This window comes from Dunckerocampus dactyliophorus, chromosome 12 (genome assembly GCF_027744805.1).
Source record: "Dunckerocampus dactyliophorus isolate RoL2022-P2 chromosome 12, RoL_Ddac_1.1, whole genome shotgun sequence".
In the NCBI taxonomy this organism is placed as follows: Eukaryota; Metazoa; Chordata; class Actinopteri; order Syngnathiformes; family Syngnathidae; genus Dunckerocampus; species Dunckerocampus dactyliophorus.
In genome coordinates, this window is record NC_072830.1 from 14,185,995 (window position 1) to 14,200,149 (window position 14,155).

At 39.7% G+C, this 14,155-nt stretch overlaps 1 protein-coding gene across 1 annotated transcript in view; it reads left to right on the top strand.

Annotated features, from left to right (window-relative positions):
- Positions 1-277: 277 nt before the first annotated feature.
- Positions 278-14,155, top strand: part of LOC129190923 (rho guanine nucleotide exchange factor 26-like) — a 41,971-nt gene continuing 28,093 nt past the window's right edge. Inside the window, exons 1-6 of the mRNA XM_054793729.1 lie at positions 278-1,540; positions 2,063-3,454; positions 3,764-3,815; positions 3,930-4,072; positions 7,967-8,023; positions 9,443-9,603. Coding sequence (XP_054649704.1) covers positions 2,153-3,454; positions 3,764-3,815; positions 3,930-4,072; positions 7,967-8,023; positions 9,443-9,603 — 1,715 coding nt within the window. The 5' untranslated portion in view covers positions 278-1,540; positions 2,063-2,152. The remainder of the gene's footprint in view (positions 1,541-2,062; positions 3,455-3,763; positions 3,816-3,929; positions 4,073-7,966; positions 8,024-9,442; positions 9,604-14,155) is intronic.

Here is a 14,155-nt window from a genome sequence, read left to right on the forward strand (position 1 = left end):
TTGTAGTTCTAAACGTAATTAAAATGTTTTTTGTCTCTCTTATCAGGTTTTTTTTTCCTATAGAATTTGACAACATCAAATGCAAATTAAACGAATGCGTCATGTGACTTCTAGGACAGCCAATAGCTACTTTTGTTACTGAAATGTTGGCAACAGTGATCATACCACAATTCCCAGAATGCACTGCGACAGGTAAGCTAGCTAATTAGCCTGTTCCCCATATTGTGTCAATGTAGTCGGACACAAAGTGTCCTTTAAAGTGGACACTGCTGGGTTTAAATTGTACTTTAAAGGGACAAAAAGTAGTGGCGTTTAAACGTATCATATGATGTCAAAATGTTCATTTAATTAAGTCTATAAAAATAACGAAGGCGAGTGCGCTCGCTTGCTAACGTTAGCCTGGTGACCTCTCCAACAGCAGTTGAAGTACAGGTACAGCTCATGGAGCTAACATCTGCCATACACGGTCTTAATCCGGAAAAGATCTATTGAATGTACTTTGTCTATCGAAACATGGCTTGGTGAGGCGGGAAAACTCGTAATCAAAAGTGCATTAATTAACGTTTTACTTAAATTCAGTAAAGCATGTTATGTCATTAACGCACACTTGATGGCGCCAGAGCACCTCTGTCCTATATAGACACCAAAATCTGATACCTTTTGCAAATAAAAATGTTATCGTGTGAAGAGGAAGGGCTTAATTACGTTTACTAGCTCTTAACTCACCTCCTTTGTCGACAGATAAATTGTAATCCTTTGACGAACAATGTAGGGGTGTTTGCCCACACACAAAGTGTTGTAAAAGTGTGAGGAAACACTGATAACAGGAAGGAACATTTCAGTGTCCGAACAATGCACAACGGTTGTGATGTGCATCCTTGACACAAAACAATGAAGGTGATCTCATTTCTTAAAATCGTTTTATTTCCCCAGTGCTCTGTCTTTTATCAGAATACATTACTTTAGTTTGAAATAGACACACATTGCAAGCAAAATGCAGTAAGGAATGTCTATACTGTTGGCTACTTTACTTTTACTCAATCAATTTAATCGAAGGTCCAAGACTGTTGCAATTGCGTCATCAGACACACGAGGGCGCTAATACATAATCATCCATTTAGGTGGCAGAGTCTACTTCTTTTTTTTTTTTTTTTACTCTTATTCCAGTTTCGATATAAAATATCAGAAAAATCTTAATTTTGTTGTAAAACATTACAAAGCAATTGTCACACGAATTAATAATGTCAGATTGGGTTGTGTAAAATCCCAAAATGGGTCTCTGCCCATCTGGGGGTCTACCACACATGAGAACCGGACGTGAAGAGGCGGTGGTGTCTCCTGCCTTGTTGCGGCCCCGCCCCTCTTCCTCACTTGTCCACACCATCCAGGAACCTCCCTGCCTGGTCAGACACGCCTGGCTCGCTTCCCTCTTTGCCGCGCACTGCAGTTTAGTTTATCGATGCTGCCTCGACTCCAAGTCTGGTTTCCACGTTGGATTAATCAAGAAACATGAGCCACTGACTGCAAAGTTCCTCTTCAGGTGAATATGCAACTTTCAAGAAATTGACTGCATGGTCTTAATAGTCAAATTAATCCGTTTTCTGATGGAAAATAATTAAGAATTAGGAGTTTAATTACATCATTGCTGCATGTCAGAAGAAGGGGAACAGAAGCAGTAAATGTCTTGTCCTATTCAACTCTAAGTAGTTAAAAGTGTATACTTGGTATACAGTGTATATGCTCCTATTATACTATGTGTGCACATATTCTTACCTGCTTCTTAATATTAAAGCAGTACTTTTGCGTGTACCACAACATTGGAGCACTGCATTGGATGTACTGTAAGTTTTACAAGTGTAAACGGTTCCAATTGTGAGTTGTTAATGAGGACATTTCACTTCGCTCAACTGCCACAAAACAATCATTTTCCTGCCAGTTGTTGCTCGTTCTAAAAATATTGCCCCCATCTAGATGTTGCCAGGCTGTTAATGAGTAAACTGTGGGAATTTGGACGTGACTAAGCTCTCGGGTGATTACTATTCTTCTCTTTGTTTGCCCTCAGGGCTGAGGTTGGCTCTCCACAGGGCAAGCAGTGTTTGCACTGCGGCCTTCCGGCTGTGACACAGATAGGGAAAGAGGACACCCGAGGACCATGGATCTCAGCAACGACGTGGACCTGTCCAACAATAACATCATGCCCTTGTGGAAACGGCGCACAGACAACTGCAAAATGCCGCAGGATTTGAGGAAACCTCGGCCCAGGAGCTACCACATGAACGGCGTCGCGACGACGGACTTCCCTGTGGAGGAGTGTGCGTTCGCCTTGAGCCAACCGGCGGAGAAACTGGCAGTCACGGCCCCATGTGCGGGCAAAAATACTGCAGTGTTAAAGCATGTTTTGCACAAACCTTCCAAAAAGTCCAGAGTTGTTCGGAGCATTAGCATTGGGCACATCGCCAACGGACGTTTTTCCTTGTCTAAATTCAAGTCTGAGAGCAGCAGATCTGCCTCACTGGACAACAGAGTGCGTAATGGAGAGTACAACACAGGAAACCACAGCAACGGAGTGACAGTGTGGCCAGACAAGTGTGTCAGGGATCCTCAAGGACTCATTTCTAGTGTGTTTAGTCTGAGCCTGCCTAAGGAGAAGATATCATTCAACCTGTCCCCACCTGAAGGGGTTCCACACACTCCTAACAATAACCAACTCGAACTGTCCTTCTCGCCTCTAACAAGCCCGTCTCCTCCAGCTAGACGGAGTCCTTCCCACAGCTCCATGTCTAGCATCCCCTCCCTAACCTCCCTCACCTCCTCCGACCCCCCAACACCTCGTTCCTCCTCGCCGGCCGACAGCCGGCTGCCGCCCCTCAGACAGTCGTCGCCTCCGCACGCCTCTTCACAAGACACCAGGCATGCATCTTCTTCCTCTCCTTCTCCCTCTCTTTCCCCGCGTATGTCACCGTGTCCGTCTGTGGTTCTCAGCACCCACAGCCCCGCTGCCCTGAAGATGGGGACCCAGCAGCTCATCCCCAAGGGCTTAGCCTCTGATATTCGGCAGAGCAAGGCGACTTCGTCTGGGCCACAAGGCCAAGGGTTGGCAGGGCTGCTGGGGTTGGACACTTCCAAGAGGACATTAAAAACCCTCAGCATGGTCGAGACAGGAGCCTATTTTTCCACGGGAGGGGGTCATGGTGACGGCACAGATGGGGAAAATGAAAGCCCGGGAACATTAAGGAGGGGCCTGAGGAGTACATCCTATCGGAGGGCTGTTGTCAGCGGAGTCGATCTGGAGGCGCAGTCGCTTTCCCAGCCTGTCATGAAAGGATTAGATAGCGATAATAAAACTTCCCCGGCCAGTCCAGGCAGTCCTTGCATTGTGAAGCCAACCAGCCCGGGGGCACCCAAACCTGACAGCCCACGGACACAAACTCCTCTTGGAACAGCAAAGAGCAAGGTGAGCGAATCTGGAGTCCAATAAAGATAACAGTATTATAAAGATAAGGGTTCAACAACACACTCTTTGACTCTTAAAGTTCGCATAATGTGGTACAGACTTAACAGCAGAATCAGCACAAAGCCTTACAAGGACATTTAGTATGTGATGGTTGGAAGACATGATGTCATGTTACTCAACCATACACACACACACACACACACACACAAAGTGGCTCTGTTTGACAATGACAAAGGTCAACAGAGAGTTTTTGAGCAGGTGACAGGGCTTGTGGGTGTTCTCTCAAAGTTTGTCCCATGTGTGTTTCAGATTCCTGAGAAGAGGAACCTTTTGACCCCTCAGCGGACCTTTGACAGTGAAGGTGAGAGCAGCCATTCCAGTATTGCATTTCAGTCATAACCCAGATTGTTTCTATCCTATTCGCCTAGACACACACACACACACATAATTCCTTCTTTAAAAAAATGTCTTTCAGAGGAAGAACTGTACCAGAACTATCAGGAAAAGGCCTTGCATAACGATTCGGATGAAGATGCCGATTCCAGAGAACCCCAAGTAGATAACGCCATTGTGGTGCAATACAGACCCATACGGACCTCCTGGAGCCAGCTTAGCGTGGTTAGACATGACAGACACTCATTACAGACGCACGTCAGCTTTGGACACCTTTTACAGACATTAGTCTCTTGAAACGCAGATGCTGCACAAAATTGTCACATCAAATTGGCGACGTAAGAGTAGAGCCAGAATGTATTGGCCTTTGACTTACACATTGACACAACGACTCGGCTTCCCATAAAAACAGATAATCAGATACGAGGCATCGTCTACGCCAGCATCTGGTGTGACGTGTGAACCCCTTGTCAGAAAGCGACATTTGCTTTCAACAAAACAGGGCGGGACAAAAAGCAGACTCGGGTGTAAAACTACAACAATCCTGTTTCGGCTTCCACCATAGGTGTGGACTTGAGTCACGCGACTTGGACTCGAGTCAGACTCGAGTCCCAATTTTCATGACTTTGGACGCGATTTAACAATATCACCAAAGACTTGTAACTCGACTTGGACTTAGACATCAGTGACTCGGGTCTTGATTCGGACTTTACTCTGATGACTTGAAAATGCTTGAGATTTTCAGTCAATGTGTTATTATGCCATTTTCAGGAAGAAAACATATTTTCCCTTTGATTGTGCCTCATTGAATGCATCTGTTAACGTCCAGTCAGGTATAAGAACAAACAACGAATGTGTGGATTACATTTGTGTGCACTGACAAAATCCTGAATGCTATGTCAGCACTCATCTTCTGTGACTACTGTAAGTCATGTCATATTGTTCTTATTTTATTTAAAAACGAAAACAATTCAAAATGCATGGATTGTGCAGTTGTCCCTTGCAATATTGCGGTTCGATTATCGCTCCTTTTTAAAAAAATGAATGAATTAATGATCACTGTTTTGTGGTAGACTACTATCTATTGTCTATCAAAACCTATTGAAATGCAAGTGATATGTAGTATTCTGGCCACTACGCAGCAGTAAGGTTACATGAATGAGACATCCATCGTTATTACATTACGATGTAGCCAGCCATGGATGCAGAATGAAAAAAGGTTGTCCTCTCATTATGTGTGGAAGTGGTAAGTTTGTGGCTTCTTACTTTGTCCTTCTTCCCCACTCCGTTTGAAGCCCTGCTTGCTAACTTGCTAACTTGCGACCGTCTTGAGTCCCTATAGCATAATAGTTGTGCAATCCAGTGTAAACAGTGAATAATAGGAGTGTAATGATGACTATCGGGGTGCTATTTCTTGTCTACAGGGCTCAAACTGTATTTAGAAAGCCATAAACAGGTTTTCTGTGCTGTAACTCATTATAAATGAGGGATGACTGTATTTGTCAAATTTAATAGTGCTTTAAATAGTGCTTATGACTTGTAAGGACTGGAAAATTTGAAGCCTATGACTTCAGACTGGATTCGACCTGTCTTGTCTCGACTTGTGCTTGAGGTTAAAGACTTCAGACTTGCAAAACACTGACTTGCTGCCACCTCTGGCTTCCACTATTGAGCAGCTTTAATAAGCATTGTCAAAGAGGCTATTACATACCACCAATTCTAGACAATTACAAACAATCTCCACAAACATGGCAGGTGTCCTGTAAAAAATGTTTCCATGAGCACACTTCACTCTGACTTTGACAGCCATTTAACCTCAGATGACAAAGTGCACTTCTTGTAGTCTGAAGTTCTGGTTATGTCATTCAAGCTTCATTCTTTTCTGTTTTCACATGCTGTCTTTTCATCCCATGACAGTATACAGTGCTTGGAAAGCTCTCAAGAATGCTGTCATATCCAGTTGGGTCACAGTCCACAGCGTGCCTGCCTCCCACTGTCCCTCAGTGTGCTCAGCCAAGAGTGCAGGCGTACTCCTTCCTTCAAGAGCAGGGAGGCAGACAAGTCAGCCAGACCTCTTTTGGGAGCACTGCTAGGTCTCATGCCAGTGTGTTGGCAAGCTCCTTATTTGTCAGACAGAAGCTATGCATAATATGTAGTGCCTTTAGAGGAGAAAGTGTGGTCGCCCCTAAGTTGCATAATGTAGTTAGGGATTGGAATGGAGGAAAGCAGTGTTGTACTCAATGTAGGCATTGTTTATTCTCAGGGGTTCTCAGTGGTTTGTTTACTTGTTGAGATGTGATCAAACATGCAAGGGGAAGGACTGAGGAATTCAGACATGAGTGTGAACTGTAAATTAAAGGGAAACAGTAACATCCAGTACTGATGCAAAACGATGTGTCTCACGTCATCAATCAAAATCAGCTGTGGCCAGCATATGCCGGGCAGTGAATAATGAACAGTTTTGATTTTGATGCAATGATGCTGTCGCTGTCCTGTTCTGAAGAAGCCAAGAACCAGGCTTACTAGTTGTCTTCATCCTGGCTCCTCCCTGCAGCACTTCCTGGCATTTGACATTTGTCACTCAAGTTTTCACGGTTGTCGGAACGTTCTAACATCACGTCAAACATTACGCTCTTAGGGGCCTATCATGTTACATCCAGAACATTTATTGGTCAAATTGTTTTCTTTAAGTAACTGACATGTTTTTTTGGAAATGCTCTTAAAGGAAAAGTGCACTTTTTAAAAAAAATATTTTGTCCATCATATTCAATCCTTATGTGAGACATGAACATACATGTCTTTCTCTTTGCTGCGCATTCTAAAGATGGAAAAACAGCTAAAAAGAGGCAGCTAAGATTGCACATAATGGGACGCACATATTCTGCCTATAAAGCCTTCTGAGAAAACCTTCAAAAAGCACCAACAACGCTCCATTTACATATAATATGAGGTGCATATTAACCGAGCCACAGAAACATTATTATTATTGTTATTAACATCGTTACGCCAAAGAACTACGTTACTAGCGTGGTTACACCTCAACACACCACACCGGCTAGCTACTGGCCAGCTAGCAACTAGCTTCACTACACACTCGCTTACAAAGCTTCAGGCCACTACCGAAAGGTAACGCTACATGTTGGAGCCGCCGCCACTGCTGCTGTGTTTTTGTTGTTGAGTTTGGAAAAGTTAATGCTCGGTGTACAGTAGCGTTCATTTATATGTTGCTATGTGAAATCAATGTACCCAGGAAGGAAGTTCCGCTAATGCTTAAAATGACCACAATACGGCAAAATACTGAGAGTATGACATGTTATCATGAATGTACCTGTTACTACATGGTCACAGCATTTATATAAACCCAAGTGTGGAAGTGTTTTAATAGTGGGCTTTCTAGACTGAATATGTGTGTCCAATACAGCAATTAATTACCTGCCTCTTTTAAGCTGTTTTTAGTACGCAGAGAAAAGAGAAATACGTGTGTTCATGTCTCACATAAGGATTGTGGATGATGGGCAAAATTCCATAAAAAGTCCTTTAATGCCAACAAGAAAATTGCCTTTTTAAACAATGCCTTAGTTGAGGCAAGAGATACACTATTTACTGGTTTGATGTACTGTAGCTTTTTTGTTCCCATTTGGGCCTGGGGCAAGATAGTAGCGATGGCCGCAGTATCACTTCCTGGTATCTTTCCAGCATGAGGAATAGTCTGGGAGGGTCAAATAGAAGTTGCCCATGCAGGCATTAGTAGTTTCATATTGTACAGCGCAATTTGGAGGCACGCTTTTAATTGGGGATTACCATCCTGATGACAAAGGCACAGGCAGAATAATTTAGTCTCACTTCACAGTGCCCTGCATGCTCCAGCCAAGCGATACTTAAACAGCCCCCTGTTTTCTGCCTTTGACGTCAGCATGTCATCCGTCGCCATGGATGTTCCCCACTTTGTTGCACCCCTCCTGTAGAGAGTGCTATGTTAAGTGCTCCTTTCATTGTATGCTGGGACAACAGATGCAATCACAACACACACTTGCATTAGAAGGATGTAGAGGGAAACCTTGCAAAGGCATGTCAAGATAGTTTTACTGACAGAAGCTTTTTCTCTTCTCTTGGACTTAGGTCAAGAAAAGCGGCCTGTTCGATCGGATGAGCCAGGAAGAACGCAAAAGACAAGAGGTATGAGTTATCAGTTTTACAATTATTTTAGGTATGAACTGTGTTTAGGTCTCCACGACAGTCAGTTTAGTGTCTTTAAGCCCTGCTAATAAAACACCACTGTGTTATATATGGTTCTATTTTTAGAGCAGAGGTCAAATGTTGCTGTTCTACTAGAGCCATTATTTGGAACGTTATTGCAATTGACAATGTATGGAGCTTTTGGACCAGGGGTGTCTAAGCTTTTGCCACGGAGGGCCACATAGTGAAAAATGAAAGGATGCAGCTTTGCCACTTTGATATTTTGTAAACCAACTCGTGTAGACATGCTAACAAGTTATATATATTTCACTTTTATGCTCATAAAATTACAGCAGTTTTTTCCCATTTCTGCTGTTTTTATATATCCAAATATTTAAGTTTTCCTCTTGTATTTTGTTCTTGTAATTATGACGTTATTGTCGTAGTATTACCACTTTTTACCCAACCTAATTTTTCAAAAATTACAACTTTGTTTAATTTGTTTCCCCTTTAAGATTACAGCTTTATAAATATAATCTTGTTTAATATTTTAGCTCTGATACTAAAATAACATTATTTTGCCCCACAGTATTACAACTTTATTCTCCTAAAATTGCTACTTTTTCTGTTAATATTTTGACTTTATTCTCATAAAATTACAGCAGTTTTTTCCCCATTTTTGCTGTTTTTAAATTTCCAGCTATTTCAACATTCCTCATGTAATTTTTTTTATTCCAATAATATGTAGACTTTATTATGATAATATTATAACTTTTTGCCACGACCTAATTTATCAAAAATTTCAACTTAATTCTTTAACTTGTTTCTCATAATACTACAACTTTATAAAAAGTATTTTTTTTCTTTAGTATTTTACCTCTATGGTGACATTATTTTTAAGTTTATTCTCGTAAAATTGCGACTTTCTTGTTAGAATACGACTTTTTTCACTTAATATTTTGACTTTATTCTCATAAAATTTCTGCTGTTACTTTTTTTTATAATTTGTCCAATATAATAATATTATTCCTGTAAACTTTTTCTCCTAAAATGACTGACTTTATTCCCGTAATCTTTTTCAAAATTTACAACTTCATTTTTTGTTTTGTTTGTTTCTCATAATATTGACTTTTTCTCTTTTTCTTTAAATTTCTTTTTGCTGCTAAAATTTTTCTACATAGTGTTACTTTTTTCTACATAGTGTTACTTTTATTCTTTTAAAACTGTTATAAAATTACTGCTGATTTTTCCATTTTTCCTGTTTTTTTTAGTTTTCTTTTAAATAATATTTTGAAAATGTGCCGCTGACCACTAAAAAAGAAGCCGTGGCCCGCCAGTGGCCACTGTGCTGCACTTGTAGATGAGCGTAGTCAGCATGTTCACTTTTCTCCATCTTACTTTGCACTTTCCCTTTTTCAGGCCATCTTTGAAGTGATCTCCTCCGAACACTCCTACCTCCACAGTCTTGAGATCCTGATCCGCATGTTCAAGAACTCCATGGAGCTGAGCGAGGCCATGACCAAGACAGAACACCACCACCTCTTCTCCAACATCGCTGATGTCTGTGAGGCCAGCAAAAAGTAAGAAATGTCTACATGTTTGGTGTTTTTTTGCGAGTGGACTAAAACAAAAGGGGTGGGATTTTTACATGATGTTTTTTGGCTGCTAAAGTTGGAGTCTGTGGTATTTTGCGTTGGCCAATGAGCCGAATAATTCCACACTTAACACTTGGTGGAGTGCACAGTGAGGTGTCTGTAAACACAAGTACATTTGCATTCTTTCAGTCTGGATAAGTCTGGACAATCTTAAATGTCATTCTAAATAAAGTTTTTTTTTCTGTTTTGGTCAGCAGTATCCATCAGGATTTAGAGTGCAGGCGTGAGACATTTAATGAGACATTCAGGTCTGGTAACAATAGACCTCTAAATCCTAATGACTGGGCTGGAAACACTAAAGTAGGACATGCCGTGAAAGCTGAAACTGGTGAAAACAGCCTTCTGCAAGCTTGTTGAGCGGATAAAGAGAGAGAGAGCCGGGAATGTCATGTGGAATTGAGTTAATGGGAATTCATGAGAATTAATGGGAATTACCTGGACATTTGGGCTAAAAGTTTTAATCTGTATTGCCCCAGTAACCAAGATTATGCTCCAAGATGATCTTACCGCTTGTGTTCACCTTCATTATACTGTATATTTAGTATGAATGACCCATGCATTCATGTGTGTTAGATTTGATCTACATTATTCTTCCCTTTTATTGAGACTTGCTATGATAGAGACACACAAACAGCATCCGCTCCTATACACTTGTGAGCAGCTAAGATATATATACAGGACTTGTACCACCGGTCAAACAAGACTGCAAAGTTGGAATTTGAGTTGTCTGTTCGGAAGAAAACAGACCATCCACACCCTGAAGTGGTGGTAATGTTGCCAGTGTGTGATGGCGAGTTTTTTTACATGCAGGTGGGCTGCTGATTGTATTTTAATAAGAGCCTCAGGAAAAGAGAAACCTCATTTACATAATAGCATTTCTCACATTATCATGCAAAGAGCAGTTTCTCATCAGGGATGCATACCGAAACAGTACCATCATCCTTCCAGTCAATCGCATGTGAAATTAAGGGAAATTTCGTGGAGAAAATAAGTGAAGAAAATAAAAAGGCATTGTTTTTGGACAAAATTTGTATGTTTTCTGTGTTTTAAGCACCGTTTCAAAAGTACCGACACCCAACCCTATTTCTGACACGCACATCTGTGATCATATTTGTTTGTTACTTGTTCTGCACTAAGTCATAATTGGAGTTGCACTTCTGACTCCCTTCATATTTCCTTGTGACAACGTGACGTGAGGGGGTCAGTGAGTTTTGCCCAAAAAGGGAGCCCACATCCTTGACCTGTTAAAACCTAGAATAGGTAGAAAAGATGTTTTTTTTATTGGCCTGAGGCACATTCTAAAAATATAAATTAACAAGAAAATTAAAAAAAACAAACAAAAGAAATGTGAAAAATCATCAGTAATTTTTAGGGCTGTCAAATGAGTACCAATTTTGATCATATTAATCACTTTTAAAATTAATTAATCATGATTAATCACCATTAGCAACCATGTCTGAAATATGCCCATTTTTACCATATTTACTGAACAGACATAAATGACAGGACAGGATTATATATATTTGTATGTATTAACAGCTCCAAATGAAGCGAATATATCAATCAAGCTAAAAGATACCACACAAGTCTAAAAATATACAGTATTTGTCTAACACTAGTCTCTTTAATACAGTAGTAGCAGAATATGTGAATCATATATTATGAGCAATGAAGGATTGCGTTCAAAGACATCACGTCATTTAATTTACTTGTTTTCAGTGTATTTTCCAGCATACTTAAATGTAGCAAATTGTACATCCCAATTTAGAGTTACAAAGTGAGTGTCCCTGAAGGCATACTGCGTTCTTGTAATGAGAATGAGGAAGTGTTGTTCCCAGGATGAACGGACAAGAGGCATGTGTGAGTTGGAGATACATAAAGCATATGGTGTATATGGTGTACTGCTGTTGATGCGTTCAGGTCAGAATGAAGTTATAGAAGAGCATAGACTGTGTGTGACTGTGCGGAGACGCTCTACTAGATATGTCTGCCGTCATAATAGAGAGGCGTGCTTGCCTGAATGAAATACATTAGTTACTGCAGTTAACGTGTTATTTTTGGCAGCTCGAGTAATTTTACTTTGATTTTATTTTTTTAAACACATTTTAAATATAACATTTGAGAGATTTTACAATCAAATTTTATTATTAGATATGTATGTATTAATACTAATGTATTAATTTTATTTTATAAAGTCAAAATATTAAGAGAAAATGTTGTAATCTAATGAGGAAAAAGTTGTAATTTATGTGTATGTCATTTTAGCAGCATAAAGTATATTAAAGAAAAACTCGTAATACTATGAGAAATAAATAAAACCAAGAATGGAGTTGTAAAAGGGTATAACATTACAGGTGTAAAGACAGTTTAAAAAATTATAAATATATAATTATAACATTAATAAATAAATTACCAATTATTATTAATTATTCAGTATTAATTAATTAATTATAGATTGGGATATTTGTATTAACCAGTCCAGGGTGTAGCTTGCCTCTCACCCAAAGTCAGCTGGGATAGGCTCCAGTATACCCCTGAGAACCTAATGAGGATAAACGGCATAGAAATTGGATGGATGGATGGGTGGATATCAATATTGAAATTAGATATTAGAATACTGATATTAGAAAATATTATGGGAATAAAGTCATAATATTACGAGAAAAAAGTTTACAAGAGAGTAAAGCAAAAATATTAAGAGAATAAAGTTGCATTCTAAAGAGAAAAAAAACTTGTAATTTGTTTCCATTTTAGGAGCACAGAGCTAAAATAGTAAAGCAAAAAAAGACTTGTAATATTATTAGAAACAAATTAAACAAAGGATAAAGTTGTAATTTTTGGAAAATTAGGTCAAATAAACTTGTCATATTGTGTGGAAAAATAATATTATTTTAGTAGCATTTCACCTACTGTATATCACCAAACTGAAATGCATTTTTTTCTTGAAATACACTGTGTGCACAATTATTAGACAATTCATTATTTGGAGCATATTGTCATTTCTATGCATACTTTCCAACCCCAAGCTGAATGAACTTGAATGCCTGTTGGGTTTAAGCATACCAGGTGATGTGCATGTGTGTACTGAGGGAGTGTGTGGCCTTAGGAGATCAACACCTTTTATTTAGGTGTGCACAGTTATTAGTCAGCTTCTTTTCCTCTGGCAAAATGGGCCAGAAGAGATTTAACAGACCTTGAAAAGTCAAGAACTGTAAAACATCTTTCATGGGGATGCAGACCTCTTGAAATTGCCGTAATTGCCAAGATATTAGGACATGACCACAGAACCATTAATTGTTTTGTTGCAAGTGCACAAAAGGGTTGCAAGATATATGTAGAGAGAAAAACATTCAAATTAACTGCCAAATATTTGAGAATAATCCAACGTAAAGCTCCCAGGAACCAATTATCCTCCAGTGCTGTCATATTCCAGAACTGTAATCTACCTGGAGTGTCCTGAAGTACGGTACATGATGTTCAGTGCTCAGAGACATGGCCAAGGTAAGGGAGGCTGAAACCCAGCTACCACTGAACAAGACACACAAGTTGAAAGGCTTTGACTTGGTCAAGAAATATCTGAGGACAGATTTTTCAAAAGTTTTATGGACTGATGAGGTGAGTGTGACTCTTGATGGACCAGTGGGATGGGCCCGTGGTTGTATCAGCAATGGGCAGAGAGCTCCACTCCAACTCAGACACTAGCAAGGTGGAGGTGGGGTACTCTTAAGGTTTGGAATTATTAAAAGATGAGCTTGTTGGGCCTTTTCAGGTTGAAGATGGACTCAAACTCAACTCCCAAACCTACTGCCACCTTTTTTCACACAGTGGTACAGGAAAAAGTGTTCATCTTTAAAGTAGACCATAATTTTTATGCAGGACAATGCTCCATCTCATGCATCCAAGTACTCCACTGCATGACCAGCTAGTAAAGGTCTTAAAAATAATATGACTTCCTTGCTCACCTGACCTAAACCCTATTGAGTACATGCGGGCCGTTAAACGTAAGATTGACAGCGAAGAAAAAAGGTACACCACTGGATGCTTTGGTTGCTGCTGCACAATAAGTTGATGGTGAAATGATCAAGAAACTGACAGACTCTGTGGATGGAAGGCTTTTCCGTGTTATTGAAAAGAAGGGTGGCTGTATCGGTCACTAATCTATTTTTGGAAATGTCAGAAATATTTATTTGTAAAGTTTGTGTTGTCTGTTTATCATTCTGACTAAAAAAAATGAAAATAAAATTGTAAGATAGGAATATTTAGTTTTTTCTTTGAATTGACTAATAATTCTGCACACTAATAGTTGCCTAATAATTGTGCACACAGATATTCTCAGCAAAAAAGCTAAGCTAAAAAGCTAAAGCCTCACTTTCACTTCCTTAAATATTCAAGTTTGAGGTTTATTAACATTTTGGATTGACCAAGAGCTCTGTTATTGTTAAATAATAAAACTAATAATCAATAACGCAAAATCCCT